General features: G+C 45.8%; 1 protein-coding gene across 2 annotated transcripts in view; it reads left to right on the forward strand.

The window, feature by feature from the left end:
• Positions 1 to 20,949, forward strand: part of Rptor (regulatory associated protein of MTOR complex 1) — a 345,487-nt gene that overhangs the window by 152,794 nt on the left and 171,744 nt on the right. For both annotated transcript variants that reach the window (XM_028853561.2, XM_037201582.1), the window contains exon 5: positions 12,609 to 12,755. In XM_028853561.2, coding sequence (XP_028709394.1) covers positions 12,609 to 12,755 — 147 coding nt within the window. The remainder of the gene's footprint in view (positions 1 to 12,608; positions 12,756 to 20,949) is intronic.

The following is a 20,949-nucleotide window of genomic DNA, read 5'->3' on the forward strand; positions in this document are numbered from 1 at the left end:
CAGCGCCCACACTCACATCTTTCTCCAGTCATCCACAGAATCTGTGCCTGTGCCCACTCTCCAGACCGATTGGTCTCTGTCACTGTGTGCTAGCCTTCTGGTCCCCAATTTCTCTCCTGACTTTAGCTGCCTTTAAAATGAAGTTTTAATTTAATGACTTCCTTTAATGAATTAGCATAGTTTGAATCAGTCTTTAAAAACATTAGTAGGCCTTCACTTGTGGAATGCTTTATTGGCTATACAGACAGTGAACAGTCTGGAGCCTCCTGTTAGAGTCTGGCTCTGTCGTCTGCAGTTGCCAGGATTGATAAATCACTAGGGTACACTCTTACTGGCTATGCCCTGCTTTCCAATAAGGTTCACTGTTGTTGGGCAGTCTAGTTCTCACAGATGTGTATACCATTCACCCAGCATTAGTGCCATGTAGACTTCATTCATTGTCCTCCAGGCCCCCTGTGCTCCACTTCTCCACTGCTCTTTTCTTCCTCATTCCTCCTCCCCCTCCCTTTCTTCTTCTTCTTCTTCTTCTTCTTCTTCTTCTTCTTTTTTTTGTTTGTTTTTTAGTTTTATCTTTTCCAGAATGCACTAGAATTGGTGTCATCTAGTGTGCACATAGCTTTCAGAGTGGCGTCACTTGCCTACTAGCCAGTTGTAGTCAAGGCTCTCCAAGTCTTCTGGCTAGATAGCTCAGTTCTTTTTCTTTTACCAGTAGGTAATTCTGCATTTTGCATTCGGCTCTGAAAATAGCTCAGTACCTTCTGACTTTTTCCTTGGTTATGAATAATACTGTTTATACTTCTGCTCAGAGATTATTTATTTTGAGACAGGTTTTCATGCAGCCTAGGCTGTCCTTGAACTCATGGGTCTTTCTTCTTCTGCTTTCTGACTTGGGATTTTTAATGTTTGATATGAACTTAAGTTTTCAGTTCATGATTGCTGGTGCACATGGTCAGAGTATGTTTAGCTTTGTACTGCAAGACTTTGTTGCAAGGTGTCTGTGCCATTTGCATTTCCACCAGGATTGAGTGAAAGCTCCTTTTGGTTCATGTTTGCCTACATTGGCACTGTCAACATTTTGGATTTTAGTCATTTTGCAAAATGTGTAGTGATATCTTGTTGCTGTTGAATTTATAATTCTTAGTAGGCCGTGACGTATGGCAGAGTAGTGTTCAGCATTTCTTCGTGTGTCTGACCATGATCTGCTGTCTCCTTTGCTAAGGTGTCTGCTCAGGTCTATTTTACCCTGGGTGTGGAGCCACAGCCTGTGTTTTCTGTGTGTGCACCTGCTCCACTCAGCCACATTCTGGGCTTGCCCACTTTAAAAACAAACTGCTTGGCTTGTTGAGTTTTAATAATTCCTTGTACCTCTTAGACATTAGTCCTTTATCAGATGTAGGTCTTTTCAGTTTGTGGCTTGTCTTTATTAATAGTGGACATTGTTTTTATTACTAAAGAGTTCAGATCAGTTACTCTTTAGAAGTCCAGGTTCTGATCTAGTTTCTTTGCTTCTTTGTGAGTTTATGTCAGAATCAGGAAAGCAGGTTGAAAGGTACAGGTATAACTGAAGGCCGTCCAAGTAAAGAGAGTAGGTCTTTCATTGCAGAGTCACTCTAGCAAGCATGTGATCATATTAACAATGGCCAAGTACACTTGACCGTGAGAAGTACCACTGGGGATGAAGTGAGACATTTCCTAATGACAAGCAGGCATCCTGCATGTGTCCAGAAGGGAAGAAGGAAATACAGTCACTGCCTACCTGGGTGTATGGATGCTGAAAAGTGATAGTTAGACCTTTTTCAAAAAGAAAACTCCAGGCAGAACATCATTTTTCCTATTTAAAAAGGTCTTAATGGAAAAGATCTGAAGAGTGTTATTGGTCACCCTGATTTAGTAAGCAGTGCTGCCACATTCACCCAGCAAGTATAAGAAACACAGTCAATGTTATGGTGAATTGTGCCTATAATTCTAGCACTCTGGAGGCTGGGACAAGAGGATTATGATTTTGCTAACCCTAACCCTCCAGTCACAGTGGGCACTGTGGTGGACTGCAGGTAGAGGTAACCTAACCATGTGTCATATGAACAGTCATGTGCTTTCTGATTCTTGAGTGTACCAAATGCCAGCTCTTTCTCCTCTTTAGTCCTCTGTAACTTCCCTTTGGTCCTCTCTGTGTATCTGGTTCTCCATAGCAGCAAGGTCTTTGTGTTTGGAGACACTAGGCTCCTAGCATCTAAGAGGGCTTATCTCCTGCCATAGGTCAGCCCCAGTCAGTGTATAAAAGCAGATTTGTCTCTGGTGCAAAGATCTTTTTTGCTTTTTCCACTGTGTTGTCCCATTGATTGATCCTTTCATTGATTTTTTGTTTTCATGTCATTGTCCACCTGAGATAGACTAGTATTTGTCTAGGTACAGATAACATAAAACCCAGTAATACTGTGCAGGCCTGTTGCTAAATCCATTACCCTTAAAATCTACTCACTGACCACAGCGAAGCTAGTGCTACTATAAATAATACACTGTAGGGAAAGGTAATATTTAAAATACTTGGAACATATTTGTTTGAACGCTACACTTTTCTCTGTAAATCGCCATTATCTGCCCCTAGTTCTCCCCTTGACTTGTGTAGAAAACCAGGTTCAGCACTTGATTGTCCTTGGCTTCCTAGTCTGTCAGGCAGTTAGCACCCACAGCTATAGCCACTAGCAGTTCATGAGGTGCAGCACTGGTTATAGAGAAGCGTCAATCTGCTCTTGGAGTACCTCTAACTAGTTTTTAAACTCCTCTTTGCAGAGAATGGCTTTTCCCACTCAGCACACCTCTCTCTGCTCTACACAATCCAACATGACAGAAGCTATTTCTGATCTTTGCTTGTGCACCTAATAAGCTAAAGCCACTTCACCTAGAAGGGTGGGCTGTGTCTCTGCTCACCTCTTCTTGATGCACTGAACACTGGAGTTTTTGTGGCTTTACGTTTTAGTTTAGGATACTTTTAAAGTTTTGTTTTGTTTACATCCAGATTGTGCCTCCTTCCAGTAATGCCATTAGAGGCTGGAGTTGCTCTTCACAGTGTCTTTCACAGTGTCTGACTGTTTTGGACATAAGGAGATATGACATCATGGAGACCACACTAAAACCAAAGTTTCCTGTTTCCTGCTAGTTACTGGTCTTTGAGTCAAATTAGAGAAAACCCGCTGATTGTGTCAGCATGATGAATGGGTGATGAATGAATGGGCCCTTGGAAAGGAGCAGAGCCCAGTTTAGCAGTAACCTCCCTTCCTTCCCAGGGATCAAGTCCTCAAAATGAGAGCCCTCTTACAGGGGTGTGTGTGTGTGTGTGTGTGTGCGCGCGCGCGCGCGCGCGCTTAGACTGTGAGGAACAACACAGCTTGCAGTGTTAGGAGAAAAAGCACTCTGTGCTGTGAGAACCTGGACTCTACCAAAGATTAGAAGGGACAAAAGATGAGACAGGGTGCTGGGGGAAGGGGTGTGGCCAGGTGGTGTCTGAGATCCCTCCCTCCTCCAGATTGATGGATTTGGGAAGACAGAAAGAGGAAGACCAGCATGGGACAAAAATGGTAATATACTAAAATCCAGCTGCCAATCAGCTTCCAGTTGAGGAAGTCGGTGGTAGACAGTGTGGTGGACTGCAGATGGAGGTGGAGGAAGTAGCTGAGGCCTGGATTGTGACCAGGATGAAACAACAGGAAGAAGAAGGGGCTGGTGGTCATCTGTGCCTGGGTAGTATGTTGGCCCTGGGCTGTGAGTGTGCACTTAGAAGAAGAGGGACAGGTGGTGTTGGGTCCCCAGCATGTGGGTATCAGGGGAAGATCCACAGAGGTGCCAATGAGGTCTTTGGAACAAAAGTAAAGGTAGGCCCTTTTGTAAGCACATGTGACTTTATAAGAAGGAAGGCAAAGAACTTCAGGAAGAATCCTCAGCAGGTGCCAGCATACCAGCATCCTAGAGCTGTGAGGAAGTACATTTGTTTATCAGTGACCCAATTGATGATATTCTGTCACAGCAACAGGAAACACTCCACCAGAGAGAGAGGAGAAATGAGGGAAAATGAGGAGGCTGGGGGGGAACCACTCAATGGTACAGGGAGGTGCAGTTCCCATCAATCTGGAGTTTGGGCCTGTGACAGGGAAAGCTGTCCAGTTGTAAAGATAGGGCCCACAGTAGCTGGGTCCCCCACTGCTCAAGGGGCTCCCTCTCTGGCCGGTTCCTGTCTCTGTGCAGGGCATGTTTGCATACCTGCTCTCTGAGGATCTCCCTACCACATTTGTTCCCTGGATGTTTAGTAGCCAGCAGTATGTGAGGATGGCCCAGAAATGCTGGGTATCAGGAAGTGGAACTTGTAAGGCGGACATGGCTGTCAGTGACTTCCACATTGAATTTCAGGGCCTTAGAGTCCTAACACTGAGGGTGCTGACGTTGTTGTTGCCTTTGCCTGTCCTTCCTTACAGTTGAGGAACCATGCACTCCATGATACACGTACACACATGTACACACAGACACAAGCACGTATAGTTTGTGTGTTTGTTTTTTACATGACATTGTCATTATAATAGACGCTGCCTCTTCCTCTGGTGTGGAGTAAACAGTTAGCTGCTGCTTCTGTTGAAAGACATATCATAGAGTTTTGTTTTGTTTTGTTTTTTGAGGCAGTTTCTCTGTATAGCCCTGGCTGTCCTGGATCTCTCTCTATAGTCCAGGCTGTCCTTGAACTCAGAGACCCGCCTGCCTCTGCCTCTCGAGTGCTGGGATTAAAGGCATGCAACACCACTGCCCGGCTTATCATGTAGGTTTTAAAATATGCATTTGTTGGATAAATTACTTGTGACTTTTATAATTATGTCACCCACACCAGACATTATCATTTGTTGAAATAGTTACTTTGCAGGAATTCAGAAGAGTCCAAGACAGAAGCCTTAATTTTATTGTGAGCTTGACCCCTCTCTTTTTAGAATTTCTTGCATTTGCTTAACAGTAGTAGAAGTCTTTCAGCAAAAATTCTGTTTCTTTAGAGAAAGCCTGGACAACTTTAGCATTTTTTTTTCTTTATAAATTTATAAAGAAATTCTTTGGTGCTGAAAAGTAGAGTTACCTTCACCCACATTTTAACAGCTTTTTAAATAAGATGTTTATAGAGCCACTAAAAACTACATTTGCAAGACAGGGGTAGGTACTGTGTGTGATTAAGGGGGTTAGGGTGGGTAGGTACTGTGTGTGATTAAGGGGGTTAGGGTGGGTAGGTACTGTGTGTGATTAAGCCTACTCAAAGACCTCTCTTTGTTCTCTTCAGGTGGACCCTCACCTCCCCGCCTCTTTCCACTCTGCCCCCTCTCCCCTCCTGTTTGCCAGCTGCTCCAGCTGTCCTCCTGCTGTGCTCTCTGCCATGTGGGGCCTGTGCAGATGCTGTGGTCTGCACTCTTCCCTCCTGGCTATTTGTTTGTTTGTTTTTAATGACTGATATCACGGTTCATGTCTTCAATAACTTGCTTTTTCCATTCTCATTTAGGCTTGTAAGTGCAGTCACCCCATTGTACCATGACCCCTTCCTGTTGAATGAGCAGAGCTGATGCTGGTGTTTACTGAGTTTCTCTTGCACAGCTCTCAGGTGTGACCCAAGCCTCTGGGAGGTAGCATGTCTGTGGTAAGGAAGGCGGGGCAGTTCTCTGAATGCTCTGAGCTTCAGTTACTGTGTGCTTGGGTGTTCATGAGCCAAGTGTGCGGCTTCTGCACTGTAACATGATTGTTTTAAATGTTTAATTGTACATGCTGATTTCACATAGGTTCATTACAGCATTTGCTGTTCTTGGAATTCCTGGATATGTGGTTAGAAATACATCCCAATTCTTCTTTGGTTACCTGAGAGCCTTAGGGGCAGCAGACTCCAGCTATGTTTAATTTAGAACGTGTGCTTACATGGGAACAGTGCTTCGTTTCTGTGACAGGCACCTGAGACAGTTGACCTGATTATTTGGGCCTGTGGCAGTACAGTACACCGTGGCAGGACCATGTGGCAGAAGAGGTTCATTCACCTCATGTCCAGGAATGAAAGAAAGAGATCAGGACCACACAGTGTCCCAGTGGCCTGAGACTAGACACACCGAAGAGCAGGTGTTTAACACTAGATAGAAACTCTGGCAGTTTGAACCTGGTGCACCTGTGAACTTGCTCCCTGACATTAAAGCTAAAAATGTATTTTCTTTTTGTCAGAGGGTTATCCCCGAGCCCGCTGTCTCTTGACCGCAGTACTGTGTCACGCTCTTAGAAAATCACTTTGGTGCCAGGCGGTGGTGGCGCACGCCTTTAATCCCAGCACTCGGGAGGCAGAGGCAGGCGGATTTCTGTGAGTTCGAGGCCAGCCTGGTCTCCAAAGTGAGTTCCAGGAAAGGTGCAAAGCTTCACAGAGAAACCCTGTCTCGAAAAACCAAAAAAAAAAAAAAAAAAAAAAAGAAAAAAAGAAAATCACTTTGGCACGGACAAGGTCTTGTATTGCTCAGGGTCAAATCCGCTATCCTCCTGCCTCAGCCTTTCAAGTCCTAGAATTTTAGGTGAAGGACACCTTGCCTAGCTAATTTTGCTTGTTTTTGAGTTTATATAAACATTAGCAAGTGTGGTACAGCTAACAACCAGGTTCCTGTTTCCAAGATGGGCCTGTACTGCAGAGTAGCCCTGCGGTTGATTCCGTCAGGCAGATCCTTGGAAAAGGTTCTGTGATTCAGGGATTCTTTCTGCTGTTGTTGACACCCGGCTTTTTTGAAACAAGGTTTCTCTGTGTAGTATAGCCCTGGCTGTCCAGGAACTCGCTCTGTAGACCAGGCTGGCCTCAAACTAAGAGAGATCTCTGCCTCCTGAGTGCTGGGATTAAAGGTGTACGCCATCACTGCCTGGCTGGTTTTTATTATTATTATTATTATTATTTTATGAAGAATCCATCTGTCAGTATATTTAGCTGAATATTTTTTTTTAAAAAGGAGGAAGACAGACAAAGTGCATGTATTTTGTTGTCAGCCGTGGAGGCTTTGCTGTCCTGTGTAAGGCCGTCAGCTGAACTAGTCTCTGGATCTAACCCGTTCTCACGCACATGCCAAAGCGGGCACCTGGAATTACACCACAGCATGCTGCTTAGAAATTGGAGCTTTCTGGGGCTAGAGAGATGACTCCATGGTTAAGAGTACTGAGTGCTCTTCAGAAAACCCTGGCTTGATTCCCAGCACTAACATGGGAGCTAACAATGGCTTGTAACTCCAATTTCAGGGGATCTGACACCTTCTTATCACTTCCTGTTCCTCTCTGTTTAGACCTCCAGACCTCTATGGTTAACTAGTGGCTAGCTCTGCCCTCTGTCTACAAACAAGCTTTATTTGCTCCTGCTTGCCTGCCTGCCCACGCCTCTCCCTTTCCTTTCTCTCTTCCTCCCTTAATAGTTTAAGATACTTTTATTCTCACATTACATCACATGCAGTCTTTTTGATATGTTCATCATTCTTTGAGTGCCTTCTTTACAGTTCTTTGAGATGCTGCAAGTTCCTCCAAGATTCCCTCTGTAATCAACTCTGATGTGAGACATTTCCACACTGATCTTAGGTCCACCCAAGAATCATACTTAAAAACCAAATGTGGGTTCTTGGCATGTTCGTGACCATGGGATGTCAGTGCTCTAGGTGTTTGTGGTGGGCAGAGTTGGGTGAAGTGGAAAGAACGTGGGTTTGGAGAGGACTGTTAGGTGATGTTTGAGAGATAGCTAAGGAGTGGTTGCTGTTTCAGGGGGAGGCAACTTTGCTTGTAGATACATCAAAGAGGCCAAGGAAGAGTACCTGTTAAAACCGGGCATAGTGAAGCATGAGAAAATATGGGAAATCCGGTCTGCTGAGAGCAAGAGCTGTTGACTAGGCAAACCCAAGGAACCCTGCTTTCTCAGAGGCATGGGAACTAGGGAAAGGAGGAGGGAAGGAACAAAGGAGGAAGAGAGCACCAGGAAAAGAGGTCAACAGAGGCTGCAGCTGGTCACATGTGAGTCACCTGCTGTCTGGGCTTATTTCTGGGTAAGTCAGAAGCCAGACCCAAGTCCCCAGAGGCAGGAGAGGCAGAACATCACCATGCACCCTCCTCATAACTGCTTCTGACATTATGACACTTGTGCCGAGAAAAACACCACCACAGAGTGCTTAACAGGTGTTAAAAAAGACCAGGTGGTAGCTCACGGTGGTGTTTCTGAGCATTTCATGCAGTGGGCAAGCCTGGGAGAGGCTACCCAGACCCCCTTGCCATCAGTTAGTGGTTCTTCCTCTGTACACCCATTGTCCACAGCCATATCTGGTAGAAGTTTTGGGAAGTGTGGCATGGTGGGATCTACCCATTCCAACAGCCATATCTCGGGACTTGTAGGCCAGTGGCACCTATGGGCTCAGCACCCCCTAGGAGACTTGATGGCACTCCTCTGCTGCCTTTCAAAGCCATTGTTCCCCGTGTGACCAGGTTTGCCTGTCCAAGGCGCAACAGTGGGGCTGTGATGCCACTGTGCTGTCCTGACTGTCCTACTTAGGACATATACTTCTCAAAGCTAGATCTCCTCCTTCCCCACCACCCCACTGTGGTCCTGCCTGGCCCTCCCTCCCTGCGTGGTGCTTGGCCTCCCTGCATGGCCGCCTGTTGGTCACCTTTGCCTTCTTCTCTGCTCGGTGTTGGGGCAGTGCCAGGCGTAGGAGGTATGTGGCATTGCCATCTGCTGTACAGTTGAAATCAGAGCTCAGCGTCACTCTCCAGAAGTCTACCAGTGGTGCAGGGCATGTATTCTCTGGTGCTGACCTTTCTCCTGGTTGACCTGGCCTTTGTGGGGAGGTATTCTGTGCACTGTTGCAGGCTGGGCTTTTCCCAGCCATGGCTGCTGTTATGGTTGATGCAGTCTACAGTGACAGTCTGATAAAGCAAGTGGACTTTCCCCCTCAGTGTTTAATATTATGTCAGAGAAAGTGGATTTTTTTTTTCCTCTGAGATGGGTTTTCACTGTGTAGCTCTAGCTGTCCTGGAACTAGCTCTGTAGACCAGGCTAGCCTTGAACTCACAGAGATTGCTGGGATTAAAGGCATGTGCCAATATACCTTTCTGAGAAAGTGGATTTTAATGAATATATATGTTAAACCATTTCTGACTCTTTGACTAGGGCTTCCCTGCTCTTTCAGTCTAGGCATGTGTGGAGCCAGCCCTCTGCTCACCCCCCCCCCTCCATGTCCCCCAGTCTCTGCTGGGCTGGGCTGTGCCACTGCCTGCCGTGGGAGTGCTCTAGGAATAGAGGCATGTTCCCAATGAGCATGTTGCTGCTTTGGTTTTTGTTCCTGCTGCCACTGGGTGTTGGTCCCCTGGGCGCTGAGGCTGTGCTTGAAGCTGCACTTGGATGGTTTGCAGGGCCTTAATTCTGGCCTGGTACTTGACAGGCCCCTGGCAGTCCTTCCAAGATGGGTACTGGAAGCCCCATTCACTTGTTAGTGAGGATTAGCTCTCAGAGGTCATTCTCTTCATGGTGATTTAATACAGTGGGTTCTGCTTCCCCAGGGGGATCACTAACCCCTGAATTTGTTGTCTCACTAAACCATACAGCTAATGATTTTGATGAAATTGTCTCCTTTTCAGTCAGGAACTTTTTCTTGGGGGTATTTGGCAACATCTGGAGATCTTCAGATGTTGAGGGCTAAGTGGTTCTGGCCTGAGATGCATTGCACAGTTTTAAGCAATGGATGGAGGTGGAGAAATGTCACTGGGAAAAGTGACCACTGAGAAATCTGCTTTTAAACAGGCTTCTCGTAGCCCATCTCTATAGAGACATGTTGATGTACTTAAGCCATCCACTCTGTGAGGCACCTATATGGATGGGTTGCAGTGAAAGTCCCTTATAACTAAAGGTATAGGACCAAGACCAATGTGGAAGTTCTAGGGCTCTTTGTCATGCTGCCTATGGGTGGGTACCAGCAAGTAGAAAAGTCTCTTAGGACCTGCTTGGGTGATACCCTGTACCTTGCTGTTGTATCAGGGAAGATGATGTTTTTCTAATGTATCTGGCCTTCATTATTTTAATAAATCAACTAATAATAACTCGGTGATTTAGAAATTTAAATGTAACTTTGCATTTGGGCAAACGTAAAAAGCAGACTTACTTTATTTCATGCTTGTTTGCTGTTTGGGGGACCTGTGGGCTTGCACCTGGAACACAGTGTAGACTACAGTGTCACTCGTCATTAGCAGCTGCACAGACTCAGTGAGCTGCGTTCCCGTTCCTGTTGGGACCTCGAGTGTGTAGGATGTGTGCAAACAGCTGACTACAGACTGCCAGTCTTCGCTACTTGTGTGGGGCTCTGCACGTTACAGGGTTGCTTTTGGCCCCCAGCCTGGGAGAGCTGGGGAGACCTTTCCTGCATCACAGATGAAGCCTTGCTCATATACTGCAGCCCAGGAGGGACATTGAGGCCTGTCACTGAGATCCCAAAAAAAAGCCCACTTCCTCTCTCCCAGCAGGAGGTGGGAATCCTGTGTGCATCCTGTCTTGTAAAGAGTCTTACAGAACATATACATAAAGGAGGAGCTGTAATGTGCCTTCCCTGAACACAGAGCCTGTCACAGTGGTGGCTGTCCTTTCTGCATGGTCAGCTCATTCGTCAGCGTGTTATGAAGCGTTATTTATCTTTTATTTCTTTTCAGTCTGTTGAAGGAATTGTATAGGTGGGTGGGTAGATAGATTGACTCATTTTTCTGCTGTCATCTGATTGGCTGCTGCGTAGCTTGCTCCCCAGATCACTACCGTCAGTGCTGCTGCTGCTGCTGCTTCTCCTCCTCCTCCTCCTCCTCCTCCTCCTCCTCCTCCTCCTCCTCCTCCTCCTTCTTCCTTTGCTGTGCCTGTCATTGCTATTGTCTGGCCTTTGCTGGTCTGCAGCAGAAGCTCACACGTACCTTCTCAGAGTACATTTCTTGCCAGTTCAACTGTGACTCCTTCCTTCTGAAGCTGCCAGTCATAAGTGTGTGTTTATATCTCTTGTTTCTTTTAGACCTCTAGATTTTGTAACTTGTTTAAGATAGTTTTTTTCTTACACCTAAGTAAATAAAAATACTCTGCTTTTACACTTTTTAAATTCGCTCTGCTTTTTTGGGTACAGAGTCTGAGGGAATATCAAATGGTTAGTTAGATTCCAGCATTACCCATGGAGTCATTCATTCTTTCTTTACTGATTTAAAATGCCATTTCATTACAGTTATATATGGGGTCTATTTCTGGGCCTTCTCTCTGTTGATTTGTTTGTCTCGCCCTCACTAATACCAGCCTGTAATTACATGAATTTATAGCCTATCTAATATCTGGTAGTGCGAATCTCTATTCATTATTCTTTATTAAACTTTTTTCCCCCTAATTTTGTGCGTTTCTCTTCTGCACTTACTTTGGAATCAGCTTGTCAAATTCCATTAAAGGACAAAACCCTCGGGCATCTTGATGGGGCTGGCATTGCTGTATAGAGCCATTGGCAGGGAACTGGTGTCTTTAGAATCCTTCTGAGAGTGTTTATTTAGAGAGAACATTTCCAGGTGTTCTCTCTCAGAGTCCTGTGATTGTAAACAATCTGCCAAATGAGGACAGCATGACATTAGGAAGAGCCAGAGCCTGGATGGAGTGTTCCTCGCCAGAGCTGGGGATGGCCACACACACACCCATTGGTAGCACTTTGCATTGTCCTTGGGAGAAGACTGTGCCTGGCTCTTTGCTGTGTGGGGGCAACCTCCTGTTGGCCACCTGGACACTCCCTCTCTGCAGGCCTTATTTGGCTATCTTTTCTTCTGTTGAGCTGTGGGCAACCACAGGGTCAGTGTTTGTGGCTCAGCTGCTAGGAGTCAACTGTCTGGCTCACCACTTACACTGTTGATGTCCAAGCAAGTGTGTGTGAGTACAGGGTAGCTTTTTGTTGTTGTGTTGGTTTGGTTTTGGAAGAATTGCTTTAAAACATTGGTTTAAAAGAGGATTTTCATTTTATTGGACTAGAATTTTCTCTCCTGTTATCTACTAGCAATCAGGTAAACAGAACAGTGTGTCCAGAAAGTGTATCACTTGGTCACTTAGTGTTTGTGTTGATCACAGAACAGTGACATACTAACACTGTACAGAGCCAGACTCACTCACAAAGTACCCTGGACTTAAAGGGGCAGTGAGAGAAAGCATGTGAATCTAAACTCCTCATGGCTGTCTGTGCTGCACAAGCGGAGCAGCCACAAAAGGGCCTCAGAGGCTCTCTGTGCACATGCCAGGGCGGGGGTAGGAGGGAGGGCCTCAGAGGGCTCTTTATGCACACGGAAGGGCTTCCAGGGTGGGTGTGAGTTCACAGTCACAGCCTCGGGGTGAATCCAGAGTATAAAGGCTACTGACATGACTCGAACACCTCCTGTCCTGTGGTGCTGCTGGAGTCGAAGTCAGACTCAGTGTGTGGTTTTATATGGCTGGTGGTGATGAATGGCTGCCCACACCAAACACTGTGCTCTGCTTTCTCCAGGGTTCAGGTGCTAGTCAGGAGCCGGGGCTCGTGACATGTCGTCATGTGACCGTTGTGACCTGTGCTTCTTTCCAGAACTACACTCAGTACATCCCACTGTCCATATACGACCTGCAGACCTGGATGGGCAGCCCGTCCATCTTTGTCTACGACTGCTCCAATGCTGGCCTCATCGTGAAGTCCTTCAAGCAGTTTGCACTGCAGAGGGAGCAAGAGCTGGAGGTGAGGTACTCAAAGGCCAGCATAGTGAGTGCATGTATGCACACACGTGTGCATGCATGCACGTGCTTGAGCCTGTGTGGAAAAGGTTCTGCAGTGAGATTGGGAAGCTGGGTCTTTGTGTGATAAAGTTTTCAATGTGTTGAGGCTGAGGTGGGATATTTGATGAGAGCTAGGGAGGTGCTTCTTACAGCCAATGTACCTGCCGTTTTTAATCTAAACATCAAGGGGTAATATTAATGTTAAACTGTTACAGGCACATTTGTTTTAAGGAACATGGGCTCATTTCTTCAATTCTAATATTTGTTCCCACAAGTGTGCTTTGCTGTTGTTCCTTTTTTTTTTTTTTTTCCTTTCTTTTAAGTTTTATTATCTTTTAACCCAAACAGCCAAGCTAAATGGTAAAACCAGAATGGCTGCCAGGTAGGTTCGTCGTCAGGAATTGGAGTCTGGGCGCTGTTTGGATAATGAAGTGATGTTCTGCCTGGTTGTTTTAATTAATATTTGATGGTTAAATTAAACAGTGAGTTCTAAGGAGAAATTGAAGAGGCAGTTTCAATTAAGAGGCTCCATCCAGTGGGCTGCACAGAAGCACTGGTGAGAACAGTCTGTGGCCTCTGGGGGCTCATGAATCCTGATTGGTTGCAGCACAGGAAATTCTCAATCCAAGAACAAAAAAAATCGCCTCAGTATGTTTCCTCAAGCCTTTTTGGATCTATTCAATTTTAATGTGTTTGTTATGTTTTTCACATTTCATCAGAGGAGAGTACTGAAGGAATCAGCAACAAAATTTGAAATTCTGTTTAGTAAACTTAAAGTTAACAGATCTACTGTTTAATATTTTATGTGTGTAAATGTAGCCCTTGTGTGGAGCCTGCAGGGGAGTGACTGAAAAAACGTGACACCCTTTCCCTTAGATGTGGAGCCGAGGGCCACAGCGCTGCCCACGGGCCTCTTTGTTTTAGATGCTCAAGAAGAGGAGGGAACAGCCAGGGTTTGTGTCACCAGCTGGCTGCTCCACGCACAGCCATCTCATCTGGGCCAGCCTAGGGTAGGCCAGCTAGCTCCTCAGCAGGAAACACCACAGTGCCTCGAGACACTTTGTAAGAATACTGTAAAGAGTTGTTTTTTGTTTTTTTGTTTTTTTCATTTGTAATGTCAATAAAGTACCAAAGAATTTTGAGCTGGGGAGTGGTAAGGGAAGCCGAGAGCCCATCAGGCTAGTTAATGAACCACACTTGGCAGGGCCTGTCCCCTTCCAGCAGAGGCACAGTTACTGTGCAATCGTCTCACTAACGGCTGCCTCCCAGTGTCGTGTGCTGCTCTGCTGGGACCATGCGTGTTCTCTGTATGTTGTCAAGGGTAATCAGCCACCAACACTGTCCACTTCATTAAGTGCAAAACGGTGATTTATATACATCCATTTTAGAAGTTAAAAAAAAAGTTTAGTGGACCTATTCATCATGAAGGAGATCAGACGGAGTAAAACGTTAGCCGATGTGGTACATGGAAGGAGGTGCTGTGTTATGCCATGTGTTTTATAATTAGCTCAGCTTTTATCTTCATTCTCTTTAAAATTGCAATGTAGCCTGAGCTCAAATTTCTCTTTCACACTTACTATAATGGCCATTGTTCAGTCTCTTGCATAAACAACGGAAATTAGAATCACAGAATTTTATAAAATTAGCTCCCAGCTAATACCTTGGTGTTCATTAGTCATTTCACTCTCTTACGTAGAAAAACAATCCTATGTAAATTGTTAGCCTTATCCTTTTAGTATATTTTTTCCTGACCTGGGTGTGGTGGTGTATGCTTGTAATCCCATCGCTGCACTCAGGAGGTGCAGGTCCAGAGGATCAGGAGTCTGAGGCCAGTCTAGGCTATGTGGGACCTGTTTTCAGTAACTAAAGACCTAATTCAACACTCTTCCCTGAGCTTGCCATTTCCTTTGTAAATTTGCAATATCTTGGTATTTTTTGTTGTACAGTATGTGATCTGATAGAAATTTAGTAATTGGTTTGTGCCGCTGTTTGGAATGAAGGGTTTTGCTGCTGCTCTGGTTTGCACTTGGATGGGAGTGACAGCACCCTGTGCCTCCTGCCTGTCCTGTGGCAGCTGAGATCCAACTGGGGAATCTATCTGCAGTGTTGGGGGAGAGCAGAAAAGAGTAAAAATGATTAAATATAACACCAGAAAGTAGCTGGTTGGATCAAAAGCCCCCAAATAATAAATGTAAACACACACATGAGTGACATAAATTTTAAGGGTTGATTATCTGCTTTCGTTTTCTGGTAGTGTAGTGCTTGCTCTGAGACCCTGGGGTTTGGATGCTGTGTGCTTCTCTCTCTCTCTCAGAGGAATACTGTAGGTAAAGGAGAAGGCAACTTCATAACAGCAAGCTTGAATTACCACAGCAGATTGACGCTTCATCAGAGCCAGGAAATGTATATCTGCCACTCAAGAGTCTTCCTTATTTATTTTTTATTATATCATGTGGTTTTGTAATTTGAAAATTAAAGAAAGCCTTCAAGTCTCTCTGCTTTCACTAATTTTAACTAAAATAGTACATCACCTTTAAAAGTTAAAAGATTACATTTATAATGAATAAAGAGGTCCTTGGCTCCACCTTCCCAGGCAGGAACACTGTTCGCCTCCTTCCTTCCTCCAGCCTGGAGGGGGTGTGATGCCCGATTTCTTGCTTGAAACACCTATTTAGATGGTTTGTGCATGAGCTTCTTGCTCTTACACAGACCAGGAGCAGAGCTGCCATGGGGCCTTCTCTCTGGGGAGTAGAGGTCTGCAAGCCCAATAGTACAAGCTGTGAGTCCAGCAACCCGGGAGGCCAAAGCAGGGCATTGCAAGTTCAAGGCCTGCCTCGGCTAACATGGTGGGTTCAGGGCCAGCCTGGGCGAATTAGGAAGACCCCTATTACAAAAGAAAAGGTAAATGGGCCAGCCAGATGGCTTACCGTTGAGCCTGACAAGATGTGTTTTGATCTCTAAACCCTGCATGGTTGGAAGAAGTGAATCAGGAACCAGATGGAGGTCGGATAGTGGAGAGTCTGGTAGTTGTAATTCTCATTTATTTTTATCTGATTGTGCACTCCAAAGAGAAAGCTCTCAGCTGATGGGTCCTTGTTGCCAGCTTCCTCTGTCTCTGTCTCTGCTGCTCAGTTGTAGTGCCATATTGACTTCTCCATGGTTTGATCACACTCCCACGCCACTCCTCCCTAGCTCCTCTCAGATCCACCACTACCCTGTCTCCCACCGAGTCCATTTTGTCTTGCCCAAATACTCCTGGGTGTGGGGCCATACTCTTAAAGAAAATTGACTCTCCCACTCCCAGAAGCCACTAACTGTCAATGGCTCCTCAGTTAGGGGTAAGAGCTTGTCACCCTCTCCTGCTCCATGCTAGACTGTTGACTGACTTGATTTTGTGCAGGTCTTGTGCAGGCCACCACAGCCCTAGTGAGTTCATGAGTGCAATGGTCCTGTCATGTCCAGAAGACACTGTTTTTCTCAAGTCCTCCCTGACCTCTGGCTCTAACAGTCTTTCCACCTTCTCTTCCTCTGTGGTCCCTGAGTCTTGAGCCTGAGTGGAGCTAGTGATGTAGATGTCCCATTTATGGCCAAGCACTCACTCCACTGATACCTTGTTTGTTTTCAGTTTTGATTTTTTGAGATAGAGTTTCTCCCTGTAGTCTTGGCTGTGTAGACCAGGCTGGCCTCAAACCCCCAGAGATCCACCTGCCTCTGCCTCCTGAATGCTGGGATTAAAGGCATGCGCCAACACAACTGCCTAGCTGACACTTAACTTTTTTTTTTGTTTGTTTTTGGTTTTTGGTTTTTCGAGACAGGGTTTCTCTGTGTAGCTTTGCACCTTTTCCTGGAACTCACTTGGTAGCCCAGGCTGGCCTCGAACTCACAGAGATCCGCCTGCCTCTGCCTCCCGAGTGCTGGGATTAAAGGTGTGCGCCACCACCGCCCGGCAACACTTAACTTTTTGCATTAATGATGTCATTAGCAGACCTATTTGAGCCTCAGCAGCTCTGGTCAATACCTTCCATGTTTAAGGCTCTGAGCTCCTGGCATTTTCCTTTGCGTCTTGTCTCCCCAACTGTGATTTCTGTCACCCGTGATTTTTCTTATAATTATCTTTTCTTCCCAGCTATAGTCAAGTCTCTGTGCGTGGTGTGTGGACGTTCTGAATGATGACAACGTTGCTGAGTATGGGGTTGGGTTTGGGATCTGCACTTCCTGGAGAGAGCCACTTTTCCCTTGTGTTAGAGGCCTGTACTTCCCTGGGCTCTGGATTCCCTCAGCACTAGTGTCCCTCCCCTGCTCCTGTTGATGGCTGCCTGCAGCTCCAGGCACCTGTGTTCTGGACTCACCTCTTCTGTCTTGTTACTCGGCTTTGTTCTGCCCATGCAACCCGGGCACCAAGCCTGGAGGATGGATGACAGCAGTCTTCCTGGGCCCAAAACATTTACATTTGGAAAGCTGTAAGCAGTGAGAGCTCACGATTGGATCCTAGACAGATTACAGTTTATCTTTTTCACTAATAAGATCTCTAAGGTGAATGATTTACACTCCCTGAGTAGTAACTGCGGGAGCCAGCTCCTTCTTTCTCTCTGGCATCCTCTGGTGATGTCTTATCCTCCTGACTGCGGCCTGCCTGCCCCAGCTCCAGGCTGTTCTTCTGTGTCTTGGGGGGGTGGGGGAGGAGGAGGAGGAGGAGTGCTGCCTGCTCCTGCCTCCTTCATTAGAAAGTGAATGTAGGTTTTTCTCCGGAACTGTGCCAGGACTGGACAGATAGGGTGGGCTACAAAGAGAATAGAGTTGGGAATGGCCATAGGATGACCAAACAGGAATGGCAGGCACTTTGCATGCACCATTCATTGTGGAAATAAAACCAGTTTGCTTTTGAATTAGGATAAGATGTAAGAAACAAAAAGAATTAAAGGTGAGGGCTGGGGGCATATCTCAGTGATAGTGCCTTCTAATACGAGTACTCCAGTACAGTGGGAGGTGGGCGGGGTGAGCAGTGGGAAAGTGAACTTGTTGGGCAAATCAGAAGGATAGTGTTGGAGTTTGTGTAGAGTTGTGGTTGTGTGAGCTAGAGTTCTGCATTGGTTTATGGAGATCAAAGTTTCTTAGACTTAACTGGTCTGGAAAGTATAGGAAAGTCCCTGAATCACCATGACCACAGCCACCGAGTGTGTGAGAAGCTGAAGAAGTGAGGCCATGACCCCATGAAGTTCTCTGTGTTGTCAGCCCAGAAATAGGAGATGGGTTGGAAGTGGGAAGAAAAGAAAACCAATATTCAAAAGTCAGGTGGTTTAAAAAAAAAAACATTTCCTGGAAATAGGGATGATCTGTTGATGGCTTGCTGTAAGAGGTCATGGGAGATAAGGGCTGAGGGGATCTTCCAGTCTATTCTAGGGCACTGGGAGGCTAGTGGGAAATTCAGAGCGATGCCTGGGAATGTTCAGGGAATGGAGGAAAAAAGAGAAACTTTGAGAGGTGTAGGCTATGGAGAGTGGGCTCTTTTCCTTGGTTGTTGTTTCTTTATTTTTGTTTTTTTAGATCTTTTTTAAAATCTTGTTTATGTGTTTGTCCTAATGGAATGACCCAGCAGCAAGATGAGGGACATGGAGGTGTTGTTTGTGAGGGTGGTCCTCAAGACGAGAATATGGGCAGTGGTCACTGGAGAGGGAAAGGCATCAGGTGACAGAGAAACTGCTGCTTATGGAAGGTAAAAACATCCCAGACCACCATAGAAGAAACGGGTGTACACACACGCACATTTACACGCACATATATAGTATACCAAAATGCACTGGTGCATGCCACATGTGCAGACACTTTTTGTTGTGCTGCGGCACTGCTACACAGGTCCATGCTTGTCATAGCAGGCAGAGAGAGTAAGTGCTTATCAGGGCTGGTTTTGTCAGAGTGTCCTTTAAGGATTGAAGAGAGCACATACCTTCATGCTCTTCCGCTGTCACTGTGCCCTTCACTCTCCCACTTGCTAATAGAAACAGAATCTCCCTGAGCTCCTGTCATTCTCTGAAGAAAGCCAAGACTCTGATGATTCAGTTCATTACGGTTAACTCAGAAGGCTGCAGGTGACGGTGGGCAGAAAGTATCCAATCTTTACAAGATAATCAGTTCATAAGCTCAAGACCTAGGCTCTGCTGGTGCACACAGTATAGGACCCGTCTCCAAAGAGAGATGGCCTCTGCCACCAAGATGGCTTTCAGCTGACAGGAATGGAAGAGCCTCATGGGTTACTCCAGAATGCAAGGTTGTTACCTAACATACTGTGCTCAGAGGTGACTGTGGGCTCATTCACATTATCAGCAGACAGATGAGGAAGCTGTGAGTTCCAAGAAAGACCATGGCAGAAAAATGGTGGCTGCCCTAAAGGAAGAGCATAGAAGTTGCCTGTGTGAGAAGACAGGATTCCTAGACAGCACAAAACTGGAAATGCAAGCACATCCTCCGCACTGGTGATCACAGACCCATCAGTCTTAAAAACACCTGTCTCCTGGGCCCAGAACCTAGAACCAAGTCATCAGGGACATTTCAGACCACCATGCCGTTGTGTCCAGAGGGCCTGCCTGCCTTCTGGAATATGCTCTGTGCTGTGGCTTCCAGGAGACCCAGTTCTGTGGAGAAGACATTTGTGATTGTGGATGTTATGCTACGCCTCACATACAAGAGACCACTCTGCTACTGAGTGCCTCTTCTGTACAGTGTGACAAGGCTGGACAGTAACACCTGGATACCTCCTTCCTCAAGGGACCATGACTCTGGGTCTGTCTCCAGCAGCTGGTCAGCCGAGGATGGAGGGGTGTTAAGCTGCTCCTAAATATCTTGAGCACATACATGGCTGTAGAACCTTCCACATTTCCTTCTCTGTAGTTGTTGATTCAATCCAAGCATGATTGGGAGTAGAATTTGCTTATCATTTCTAATTAGCATGTTCACTGGGTTGTAGAATGGTTTGAGAGCATTTAGAAGCTGAAACTGCCAGCAACTAAGTGGATTTAAAACAATGGATGGTTCATTAGGGTAAGCGCAGAATAATCATAAGAAACTGTTGCTGAACAAGGCTCCAGAAGCCCTTTGAAGGACATCACTGTGTTGTCATCCAGCAGAAGTTGCTCTCCGCTCCCTTGGCCAAAATTCCACAGTTTCTAGCCATTCGAACCACTTGGTTAAGTTGTTATTAACAATTGGGTGCATACAATGACGTGACTTGTGTATGAAAAGTCTACTTCTGATATCTTTAATATAGTGTGTCACATGTTAGACCTGAATACTAATGAGGTCGGGCAAGTAGCGTGAGCTCCACTTAGCTCAGCTCTCTCTGATCTGCAGACTGTCCTACATAATGAGGTGTTGAATAGAGAATTAAAGTTGTTTTAAGGTAGAACTATTCAGAAAGAGAGCTCTTGAGACCCTTGAACTTATGGGGTCTCATCTTACTATAAAGTTGTTGCTCACATGTATGGGAAAAGGCAAAAAAATTCTATTTCAGTGGCTAGTTTAAAAACAAGAAATGGGGGCTGGAGAGATGGCTCAGGGGTTAAGAGCACTGGCTGCTCTTCCAGAGGTCCTGAGTTCAATTCCCAGCAACCACATGGTGGCTCACAGCCACCTGTAATGACATCTGGTGCCCTCATCTGGCCTGCAAGCATGCATGCAGGCAGAACATGTATATGTAATAAATAAATCTTAAAAAAGAATTAAACCTTGTTTAAAAAAACAAAAACAAAAAACAAGAAATGCAGGTGCTGCCCTGAAGTGTGGTATGTGACCAGGGAGGTTCCTGGCCTTGCCTGGGAGCTGGAGCAGGTGTCCACTCTGGAGCTGGTTGCAGTGAATTGCACCTAAAGATTGTTCCGGAGCATGGGCCTCCTGGTTGCCCAGGAGAAATTCCCTGGGCAGAAGTGCCACTCCCTTAGTCCTTCAGGAGCTCTGGTGCTGCGTAAACCTTTGACACTGTGCCTGACTGCCTAGTAACAAGACTTCTATGCATACTGCCTTCTGAAGGATTACTTCAATTAAAGAGCCAGTATCTCAGATAACAAAACTAAAATAATGTATGGGAAGAAACTCCTATGTGGAAATGGAGGGTTTTTTATTCCTATATTAGCAAATCTAAAAAGATTGTTCATTGGTTGAATCCT

The sequence above is a fragment of the Peromyscus leucopus genome, chromosome 8b (genome assembly GCF_004664715.2).
Source record: "Peromyscus leucopus breed LL Stock chromosome 8b, UCI_PerLeu_2.1, whole genome shotgun sequence".
In the NCBI taxonomy this organism is placed as follows: domain Eukaryota; kingdom Metazoa; phylum Chordata; class Mammalia; order Rodentia; family Cricetidae; genus Peromyscus; species Peromyscus leucopus.